This window comes from Scyliorhinus torazame, chromosome 1 (genome assembly GCF_047496885.1).
Source record: "Scyliorhinus torazame isolate Kashiwa2021f chromosome 1, sScyTor2.1, whole genome shotgun sequence".
NCBI classification, from domain to species: Eukaryota; Metazoa; Chordata; class Chondrichthyes; order Carcharhiniformes; family Scyliorhinidae; genus Scyliorhinus; species Scyliorhinus torazame.
Window position 1 is genome coordinate 58,935,322 of NC_092707.1, and position 11,856 is coordinate 58,947,177.

The 11,856-nt window shown below is 52.3% G+C and overlaps 1 protein-coding gene across 1 annotated transcript; it reads left to right on the forward strand.

The window, feature by feature from the left end:
• Window positions 1–1,105: 1,105 nt before the first annotated feature.
• LOC140429445 (N-acetyllactosaminide beta-1,3-N-acetylglucosaminyltransferase 4-like) lies at window positions 1,106–11,635 on the forward strand. Its single transcript, XM_072516452.1, has 2 exons — window positions 1,106–1,220; window positions 10,331–11,635. The coding sequence occupies exon 2, from the start codon at window positions 10,360–10,362 to the stop codon at window positions 11,464–11,466; it is 1,107 nt and encodes a 368-aa protein (XP_072372553.1). The 5' UTR covers window positions 1,106–1,220; window positions 10,331–10,359; the 3' UTR covers window positions 11,467–11,635.
• Window positions 11,636–11,856: the final 221 nt, after the last annotated feature.

The window sequence follows — 11,856 nt, forward strand, 5'->3', positions numbered from 1 at the left end:
GAGCGCCAATAAGTGCTGCATTCTACATTTTGAGAGAAATCATTCGCTTGATACTGCAATAAGGTTGTTGTGTGGGTCGGTGATCATTACAGACCAATTAGTGATATACTCTGAAAAGGAGGGAAGTCTCATTGGGAGCTCCTTTAAGAAACCAATATAACATATGCGCCTTGGATGTATCGCTAAGAAACAATGCAGATAAACAGAGGATCACATATTCAAAATAACAACATGAAGCACCTTTAATGTAGTTACATGTCCCAACATCCTGCACAGATACACACTGGGCTAAATCGCTGGCTTTTAAAGTAGACCAAGGCAGGCCAGCAGCACGGTTCAATTCCCGTACCAGCCTCCCCGAACAGGCGCCGGAATGTGGCGACTAGGGGCTTTTCACAGTAACTTCATTGAAGCCTACTTGTGACAATAAGCGATTTTCATTTCATTTCATTTGGTATTGAATGGGCCAAGACTGCAAAGGATTAGACAGTCTTGGCAATGGTGGACTTGGAAATGCAACTCAGGACTTGAGGACTCCACAGAAATTGTGCATTGTCTAATCCTTTGGAACTCCCAGGTTCAGTTTGAGAAAGCAACAGATGTTGTCAGCTGGTTCACTCATCACTAGATATCAGATAGTCAGACAGACGGACAGACAACCTGTCAACAAGGCTGATGGGAGTAAAGCTACCTTTCCCAAGCAGTCAAAAACTCTGTGTTGTCAGACTTCTTACCGCATGCAGTGTCTGCATTTTGGCGGGATTTGCATGGCGAGGCGGGCCCTCCCTGCTTCTAGCGGCGACGCGCTGATATTCGGGCTGATTGCATCGCTCAGATGTCTGCTTCGAGCTTCCAAAGTCTTCTCTTCCCACTGCCAGTTATTGAGATTTTTTTCTCTCTCTGTAGGAAACTTCCGCTCGTCTCTACTCGAGGCCGTTCACAGCCCCTGTGAGTTCAAGGTGCATTTACCAGGAACTATTGGGGCCTCCTCGCAAAGCCTTTATCAGGCTTTCCCACTGGCCTGCTGCTACTGCAGATTCCAGGAGATCCTCAAGACAAGTATCAACAGTGGGTGGACCACACTTTTATTAGCACCGATTTTGAACTTAAATCAGCAAATGAGAGAAAATGTCCTCAGGATTGAGTCTCCAACACGCTGGTCGGTATTTCCCTGCTGAATAATTTCCAAGGATGAATATTGTGAAGTTGTGGTAAGCACAGTGAGTATTTTCATATTTAAAGCAGCATATCCTGAGAGGTGGCATTGATTTTATACATACGTTCTTGTAATGTGACAGAACTGCGTACAGCACTGTAGCTGTGGCCTAATTAGTGATTTAATTAGTTTATATAGAACCATCCTGCTCTTGTACTCTATGCCCAGAAACTAGGAGCAGGAGTAGGCCATTCGGCCCAACGATGAAACTCTACCTCAATACCATATTCCCTCTTTCTCCTCATACCCATGCAGGGCTGGTTTAGCACAGCGGGCTAAATAGCTGGCTTGCAAAGCAGAACAATGCCAGCAGCATGGGTTCAATTGCACAGGCGCCGGAATGTGGCAACTAGGGGCTTTTCACAGTAACTTCATTGAAGCCCACTTGTGACAATAAGCGATTATTATTACCCCTTGATCCTATTAAAATCTGTAAAATCTATAAAATCTTAACCACCTTATCTATCTCTCACGCTTCTTTCAGGGATTTGCTACATGCTTCTTCTACACTTTTCAGTTTCCCATCATTTGTTGTGCCTTCCCTTGCCTGAGAGAAGGCGGGACAGTCATGGTAAGGGTGGGGGAGGGTTGGGGGATTTGAGGGTCACGGGGTGAAAGCCCTAACTGATTGTCGGTCTGTCACCGTCTCCAATTCCTTCCAGATAAACAATGTTTTCTGGAGTTGATGCTGCGGAGGCTGCCCTCGCGGTGTTTGTGGCAGCTAAGGAGGGCAGAGGCCATAAAAGGTAGCAGCACCAACTCAGACTGGAGGCGGCATCCCATGTTCAGCATGCTGACGCACAACCTGAAGATCCGGCCTCTTATCAGGCTGAGAAGGGACCCAGAAGGGGCAGCCAGCAATGGCCCAAGGTGTACAGGTGTCATAAGAACTAGGAGCAGGAGTAGGCCATCTGGCCCTTCTGGCCTGCTCCGCCATTCAATGAGATTATGGCTGATCTTTTGTGGACTCACACAAGATCTTGGTCTTTCAATGAGATGACGGACAGCATGTGCCACAGAAGACTCCGTCTCAGCAGAGAGACAGTGCGGCACCTGTGCTATGTCATTATGGACATGGCACCCCCATGGAGGAGGTGGACACCCGCTCCCATTGGCTGTGAATGTCACTGCAGTCCTAAACCTTGACACCTCCGGGCGACACAGTACCTCAGTGGTCAGCACTGCTGCTTAACAGCTCCAGGGTTCCAGGTTCGATTCCTGGCTTGTGCCGGGTCTGCATGTTCTCCCCGTGTGTGCGTGGGTTTCCTCCTGGTGCTACAGTTTCCTCCCACAGTCCAACGATGTGCAGGTTAGGTGGATTGGCCATGCTAAATTGCCCTTAGTGTCCAAAAAGGTTAGGTGAGGTTACTGGGTTATGGGGATAGGGTGGAGATGTGGGCTTAATGCTCTTTCCGAGGGCCGGTGCAGACTCGATGGGCCGATATGGCCTCCTGCATTGTAAATTCTATGATTCATGACTGGGAGTGAGTGGTGAAGCAAGTTTTAAAGCAAGCTCCCCCTTTTTAGCAGTGAGCAGCTGAGGTGTGAGTCAGGCGAATCAGACAGTGAGGGAGCCAGCAATGTCAGGAATCTCGTGGGGGCTCATTCTTGGCACTAGTTGCTGTTGAATACGCCAACCCAGCCTTCGCAAAACTCCCCGCCAAATGCGCCCAAAACAGGGCTTTAACTTTGGTCCAGTGAATCTCACTTTCTATCTCCGTTGTAGTTGTTGGCTGGAATACTCAAAGTAGAAAAACTATCCTTAAAACAAGCCCTGTCCCTGCCCTGGCTCTCTGTGACAGCCATCCAATTAGCCCCAATCACTGTTTCCTCCCTATAATCATGCACACTTCCCCTTTTCAAGCATGTACAAAATTAGCAGCAATAATACCAGTCAGACTTATTCCCCACTGGTCAGTAGTGCTATTATTTTGATGAATCATAACAGACTTATGGAGTGAGATTCTTCATCTGCCGACGCCGGAACCACGAAAGACGATTGGACGGAGAATTGCGCGTGAGGTGAAAATCGTAGCCGGCGTTGGGCGCCCGACAGAATGCCATGCCTTGACAGCGGCATCAGTGCATTTTACTCCGCAAGTACAGTAAATGCCGTCGGCATATCATTAGCAGGCCTGACCCGGTATTCTACGGGGACTTTGCGATGTTCCGCCTCCGACAGGAGGAATTACCAATGGTGAGTTTCACTTGTGGTTTAGTTGGGCACAGGGGTACGCACCATGCTAACATATCTGCCTTTCACCCCTGCAGACAATGGACTGCGGAATCCAACCAGGAATGGTGGCCTTCATCCTAGCCGCCGCAGCCCTGGCGGATACCCTGAGGCTGTTCGAGCAGGAGCTGCTCGAGGGGGACCCTGCAAACCAGGTAGCTTGCCCCAGAGGAATGGGAGGCAGCCAGTGAGGATGGATGCGGCGCATGAGGCCTTGTGTGTACCGGCAGCGCCTGTCACCCGAGGACTGCTGCACCGGACATGTCGCCAAAGACTCTGCTGAACTGGGGGTCCGTACAGCATATCTGCTGGATCATGGCGCACCTGGCACCGCGGGGGTATGGTGGAGGGCACACGCTCCCGGTGGCCGCCACAGTGACGGTCGTCCTAAACCTTTACGCCACGGGGTCCTTTCTGGCGCCAAGTGGGGATTCGTCTGGGATTTCACAGACCTCAGTGCACAGGTGCATATGCGCCATAACGGAGGCCCTATATGCCCAGTCGGCACAATACATCAAATTCAATATGGACCAAGCCCACCACGGTGTCTGGGCAGTGGGGTTCACGGACATCGCCGGGTTCCCCAGGTCCAGGGGGTGATCGATGGGATGCGTGTGGGCCGGTCTTCACAAACCAAAAGGAGTTCCACTCGATGAACGTGCAGCTGGTGTGTGACTGAGCTGCACATCATACATGTCTGTGCCACAGTGTGCACAATGTCTTCATCTTGGCACACTTGATGGTTCCTGATATCTTTGAGGTGTGCCTCCGGGTGAAGAGTTGGCTTTTGGGCAACAGAGGTTTTCGGCTGCGGTCGTGGCTGATGATGTCCACCCGGAGGTCACAGATCGATGTGGAGTTCCGCTAAAACGACACCCATGCAGTGACCAGGGGCGTGATCGAGCGGTGCTTCAGCAGTGTGAAGATGCGATTCAGGTCCCTGGACCGCTCTGGAGGGGTCCTCCAGTTTAGCACTAGGAGAGTCCCCACATCGTGGTGGCCTCCACAGCATCGCGCAGCAGTGGGGCAACATGTTGGAGGAGGGATTTGAACTCCAGGCCTCTTCTGCGAGGAGGATGTGGGGAAGGGCAAGGATGGGCAGGACATTGGGCCCAGGCAGACACGGGAGGCCACCCAATGTGTGAGCCTGGGCTGACGCGTATGGGATGTCCTCATCGCCTCCAGGTTCACCAACTGGCATGAACGTCAACCCCCTCCCATGACCACCTTCCCTGTGCCACCCCTCTTCAACCCCCTCCATGATTCCTACCTGCCTCACTACGGGATGCGGGCCCTGGGTTGGCAGTAACTGGGTCTGGTCCATGGAATGGAGGACGATGACGACTTGCATTGCGATGAGCTCTGGTGCACCGCATCGTTTGACAATGTCTGACTCCTGCCCATGGTATCACTTTCCACCGTCCACCTGGGTGATCCCTGCATGCGAGCTGGCCATTCCATCACACAGTCCCACTGAACCCCTGGGGTGGTGCCGAGGGTGGGGGGGGGGGGGGGTTTGGGTGGAGAGGGATCAGAGTGGGGCGGGGCAATGAGTGGTGGCTGCACTGGGGTCCCTGTCCCGAACCCACCCCCGAAGTCCGCCTATCTCCCCCCACCCCGCCCACCAACACCCTCCTGCAGCCAGCCCAGCCCATCCCTCACACCCTCCTGCAGCCAGCCCAGCCCATCCCTCACACCCTCCTGCAGCCAGCCCAGCCCATCCCTCACACCCTCCTGCAGCCAGCCCAGCCCATCCCTCACACCCTCCTGCAGCCAGCCCAGCCCATCCCTCACACCCTCCTGCAGCCAGCCCAGCCCATCCCTCACACCCTCCTGCAGCCAGCCCAGCCCATCCCTCACACCCTCCTGCAGCCAGCCCAGCCCATCCCTCACACCCTCCTGCAGCCAGCCCAGCCCATCCCTCACACCCTCCTGCAGCCAGCCCAGCCCATCCCTCACACCCTCCTGCAGCCAGCCCAGCCCATCCCTCACACCCTCCTGCAGCCAGCCCAGCCCATCCCTCACACCCTCCTGCAGCCAGCCCAGCCCATCCCTCACACCCTCCTGCAGCCAGCCCAGCCCATCCCTCACACCCTCCTGCAGCCAGCCCAGCCCATCCCTCACACCCTCCTGCAGCCAGCCCAGCCCATCCCTCACACCCTCCTGCAGCCAGCCCAGCCCATCCCTCACACCCTCCTGCAGCCAGCCCAGCCCATCCCTCACACCCTCCTGCAGCCAGCCCAGCCCATCCCTCACACCCTCCTGCAGCCAGCCCAGCCCATCCCTCACACCCTCCTGCAGCCAGCCCAGCCCATCCCTCACACCCTCCTGCAGCCAGCCCAGCCCATCCCTCACACCCTCCTGACAGAGCACGCAGGCTGGTTGTAACATTTGTTGTGATACGGTGAACATATATGGACAGGTTAGTTCCCTCCCACCTAATGCTGTACTGTGTGCTGCACCCGTGCCAAACCAACTGGTGTCTACCTTTATGGCCTTACGGGCCCTAATGCTACATCTAGGTGGATCCCCAGGTGGAGGTGGCCTGGTGCGGTTCCCGCCATGTGACATGGGTCCCCTTTGGCGGCCGTACTCTGGAACGACCAGGCCTGGATGGGTCCGGCAGTCGCCTGGATGTCCTAGGTGGCATTGTGCCACCCTGTTCTGCACGCTGCCCATAGGATGCACCAGGGACAGGAGTGGTGAGTCTGAAGCGCATGTGGTGTTCTTGCATCACCCCTGCGGGAGCCACTGACATGGGGCCCATTACCGCCTCCTCCCTCAGGGTAACCAATGGCACAGGGATGCGACTGGGGCTATCTTTTGAGGCTAACCTCACGCTACCAGCCAGGCCTGGATCCCGCTCCCATCTTCACCAGGGTCTTAATGTTCACAGCCATGGAGCACAGAGAGTGGGCCACCTCCCTCTGTGACTGTGCCACATCACCCAGTGACTGTGCCACTTCCCTCTGTGACTGGCTCAGGTCAGCCAGCTCCCGGGCAATGTCACTGACACCCTCAGACGTGGCTGGGCAAAGCACTGGAGTGCGCTGCAATGTCCAGGTGGCCCTGGTACAGGGCAGACCTGGCCTGTGCCTCGGCCAGCTGCGGTGTGGGCCTGGGTGGTACGCATGGTCGGCAGCTCCTCCTGCCCCTGCAGGTGGTTGGATTCGTCCAACTGCACCTGCAAGCTCTGGATGGTCATTGTCAACCCCTCATGTAGTGCCCAGGAGGCTCTTCACTGACATGCCCAACCGAGGTGAGTGTCTCTGGGATGATGGACCGTGTGGGAGACAGCTGTGATGGGAAGTCAGTGTCGTCCCCGGACTGGTGTTCCGGGGTGTCCCGGGCTCCCTTCAGTGTCCATGTTGTCCTCGTTGCTGGAATCTGCTTGGGGTTAGGGTAGGGGAACAGCAGAAGGGCCCGCCCCATCGCCAGGCACAAGACATGACGCATGATTGGATTGCATGTTTGGGTGGTTGGTGTGGGAGTGGTGAGGGGATGCTGTGGGGTGGTGAGCGAGTGGAGTGTGTTTGGTGTGAGGGGTTGGTGTGGTGGTGAGGGGTTGGTGTGGGGTGGTGAGCGAGTAGAGTGGGGGTGGTGAGGGGGTGGTGAGGGGATGCTGTGGGGTGGTGAGCGAGTGGAGTGTGTTTGGTGTGAGGGGTTGGCGTGGGGTGGTTAGCAAGTAGAGTGGGGGTGGTGAGGGGATGGTGACACAAGTGCCATGGGGTGGGAGGGTGCTGCAGAGACAGAAAATGCAGCAGGGGGAGTGGGCAGCTGGTGGCCTTCGTGGCCAGGGCACCTGGCTACGGTGGTCAGTATGGGTGCTGGCATGTGGTGGGGTTCAGTCACCTTATGAGTGGGGGGTGTGGGGGTTACGTGTGTTTGGGATGAGAGTTGGTGCCAGGGGCACAGTGCTGCCTGCTCACCCTGCCGCCCTGAGAAGGTTGTGCAACTTCTTTCTGCACTGCTGACTGGTCCTGGCGTCGGGGCTACGGCGCTCATGACCTCTGCATGGTGGCGGCTGGCAACCTTCTTCCCACGCAGGGTACAGTATAGCCCGCCTTTCATCCATGGCGTCCAACAGTGTCTCGAGCTCCGCATCTGCAAAATGGGATGCCACCTCTCCATGCTGCCATCTTGTTGGCTGGGATATGAGTGTGTGGGGAGTAGAGTGCTTATATGAGGCCGCAGCTCTCTCGAGTGTCAATCCCGATCCCAGCAAATCAGACACTGCTGTGCATTGGAATTGCACGTTCTAAGTGGCGCCGCTGCTAGCCTATTGATGAATTGGTGCAGGACTGGCACCAATTTTGTTGTCGTGGAAATCCACCCATTCAGACCCGGCGTCAACACTTAGGGTGGGAATCTCCAATAATGGGGGTGTCCCCACGCCGGTGTGAAAAGCGGCGCCAACCACTCTGGTGTCAACGGTCCCCGATAATGGGGAATGCTCCCCTTCCTAGAGGGCTAGGTTTGTGACGGAGTGGTCCCCACAGCTCCAGCCAGTGCAGAACGGCCTGCGCGAGTCCGCGCATGCGCAGAACAGCCGGCGTGATTCCGCGCATGCGCGCTACGGCCAGCGTATTTCTGCGCGGCGCATGCGCGGCGTACTTCTGCCCCTCTCCGTGCCGGGCCCCGGGCAATATAGCGAGCCCTACAGGGGCCCGGCGCGGAGTAAAATAGGCCCCCATGGAACCAGCCTGCCTGCCAATCGGTAGGCCCCGATCACTGGCCAGGCCACTGTGCCCCCCCCCCCCCCCCGGGGGTCGGATCCCCCCGCCCTCCCTCCAGGACGGCACCCGCAGACTCACCTTCCAGGTCACGCCGTGTGGGATCTGAGTAACCCATGCCGGCGGGACTCGGCCAAACTCGGCCCATCGGGGCCCGGAGAATCGCTGGGGGGGGGGGGGGGGGGCTGTTGTCAATGGCCCCTGACCGGCGGGGCACTATACTCGCGTCGTCCCGGGGATTCGGGTCGGAGATCCCGGCCTTAGTCTCTGAAAAGGAGGATCCCACCCTTGGTACTTGAATTAGCTCTCCAAAATAAGATTCCCACTCCCAATGAACATTTAAAGCAAAGGCTAAATTAATGTTTGCATCACATTACAAGAAAAGAAAATTGAAGTCATAATTTAAAGTTCTTTTTGTGAGGTGATTCCCAGGTCTCTCTGCTTCCCAGGTTTTTCTGAACCTCTTTACTTCCACCTTCCTGAGCCAAGCCGGTAAGTGGGCCGGGAGGCGGGCAGTCTCCACCAATGTTGCTCTGCGTTAAGTCGGCAGAAGTGGAGAGTCATTGTAGTCTCCTCTCTGCAGGACTTTCCCTGGCCTGTGCCATACCGTTACATCTCTAATTGCATTGACATTTCATTTTTCAAATGACCATAAAATTCAGAGAATTTACAGTGCAGAAGGAAGCCATTTGGCCATCGAGTTTGCACCGGCCCTAGGAAAGAGCACCCAGGGGCCACCCTCTCCCCATAACCCAGTAACCCCACTTAACCTTTTGGACACCAAGGGACAATTTATCATGGCCAATCCACCTAACCCGCATATCTTTGGACTGTGGGAGAAAACCGGAGCACCCGGAGGAAACCCCGCAGACACGGGGAGAAAGTGTAAACTCCACTCAGTCACCCAAGGCCGGAATTGAACCCAAGGCCCCGGAGCTGTGAGGCCGCAGTGCCGCCCCACAAATTTACCACAGATATAGTAGTTCCATTCAAAAGTAATGTTAATTCATTTCTAGGTTTAAAATATTTGTTTTAAAAAAAATGTCTTCAGTGAGCTGTATGAGAATAAATTACCTCAGAATCTCAATATCAACAAACTTCCCTTGGACTCTGGCACAGTGTCCAACGTGTACTGAAAATGCAGGACCTGTAATCAATCTAAGAACTCCAGGTGCTCCATTCTTGACTTATTTTCCAATGGTTAAAAGGAAGTATAGGGGCACAGTGGTTAACACTGCTGCCCCACGGCGCTGAGGACCCGAGTTCGGCATCTCAGCCTTGGGTCACTGTCCGTGTGGAGTTTGCACATTCTCCCCATGTCTGCGTGCGTTTCACTCCCACAACCCAAAGAGTGCAGGTCGATTCAATTGCCCCTTAATTGAAAAAAAAAGAATTGGGTAATCTAAATTCTTTTTAAAAAAGGAATTATAAGTCATAGGAGCAGAATTAGGCCATTTGGCCCATCGAGTCTGCTCCGCCATTCGATCATGGCTGATATGTTTCTCATCCCCATTCTGCTGCCTTCTCCGCTTATTAATCAAGATGAGTTCCACAGATTCACGAGCCTCTGGCTGAAGGCTTGCTGTATGTCCAAATGCCAAAACAATATGCATGCACTTCCATAACAATTATTTATAGTTTTAAAATTGCTGTTACACAATAAAGCATCAAGAAATGTGTAGATGTTTGAGACATTACAGCGATGCACACATAAAGTAGGCAGGACCTTCAGAGGGATGCACCTGATAGGTTTTTGTGACTTTTAAAAAATAAATTTAGATTACCCAATTCTTTTTTCCAATTAAGGGACACATTAGCGTGGCCAATCCACTTACCCTGCACATCTTTGGATGGTGGGGGCGAAACCCATGCAAACATGGGGAGAATGTGCAAACTCCACACGGACAATGACCCGGACCCGGGTTCGAACCTGGGTCCTCAGCACCGTGAGACAGCAGTGCTAACCACTGCGCCGCCGTGCCACCCGTTTATTGTGACTTTAAACTGTTTTAATTCCAATGTATTAGCTTGTTAATATTATTAATTGAAACCACTAAGGGTGGCTGGCTGACTGATGTATAAAGTTATAAGAATGATGATATATTTTAAAATTACTGTATCCTCTTAATATTCCTTGTGTCCTTACAGAGTTGGTGTTGTATTATCTCTGGTTCATAATGTTTTCAAAGGGGAAAAGAAAAACACTCTGGCTGGCTTTGATATTCTCAATTTGTGTGTTAGTTTTCAAATGGCAAACTGGAATAACAGCGACTAAGAAGGATAATGAAAGAAAGCACTCTATTTTGGTCCCCCAAGTAAGGAGAAATATAACTGAAACAATTCAGTGTTTACCAAATAGAGAATACATCAACCAGTCTTCAAATCTACCCAAGATGTACCAGAAATTCTTGGCATATAAACACTGCAGGACTTTCCAAGCTCTGCTGAAACCAAAGGAATGCACTGCAGGATTGTTTTTATTATTAGTTATCAAGTCCACAGCTCCCAACATAGACAGGCGAGTCACAATTCGAAACACGTGGGGGAAAGGAGGAGTTATTAATGGAGTCAAAGTCAAGCTAGTGTTTCTTCTGGGAATAACAGAAAGGTTCCTGGGTCAGCCACTTTATCAGTCATTGGCAACTGAATACAGACAGTATGGTGACATCCTTCAATGGGACTTCCAGGACAGCTTTTTCAACTTGACGTTGAAGGAGATCCAGTTCCTCAGATGGTTTGCAACAGATTGTTCCTCAGCAAAATATGTTTTCAAAGGAGATGATGATGTCTTTGTGAATGTATTCAATATCATTGAATATGTCAAATATTTTAATCCAGATCGTGACCTCTTTGTTGGGCATATCTTATACAATGCTATTCCAAAAAGGAATAAGAAACTTAAGTACTTTATCCCTGACATCATGTACAAAAATAAAGCCTATCCTCCATATGCTGGAGGTGGTGGATATGTAATGTCCAGGAGAACTGTATTACAGCTGCATCAGGTTGCAGCAGATGTGGACCTCTTCCCGATAGATGACGTGTTTGTTGGGATGTGTTTGTTCCGGCTGAAGATAACTCCGGTTCCACACAATGGCTTCAGGACACTTGGTGTACCTGATGCATTCATGTTTGATCCATGCTTATATAAAGATCTCATAGTAGTGCACAGATTGAACCCAGCACAGATATGGATCATGTGGAGCCTTGTGACAGACACAAACTTCAGATGTGCTAAGGATGAAAAGGACAGCGCCAGAAAATTGAATGTAAATTTGATATAATCACTGAAATCAGTGCCGAGCTAGCAGGATGCTGTGAAAGTGAAGGGCAATAAAAAGTTTATTATAAAATTGGTCAAAGTGCAGATGGTAACGTGTATGGAGCAACCAAAGGCCAAGGATGAGAGGCAAAAAGACGTGCTGAAATATTTCATATTCTGTGCACTGTGCGTTAATGGAATTGCTCTAACTCTGTCATTCTAAAGTTACCATTGGATTATCTACCCTGCTTCTGGTAGCTGTGTCTCCACTCAAACATAATTCGAACTCCTGTTGGAAATTGAAGGAATGTCTTAAGAATTATTGGCACAAGAACAAAGAGAACATCAGATTGTCAATGTTCAAATACATTTGCCATTTTCTTGAAAGTGATTGTGTCAGTCTCGGTGGATT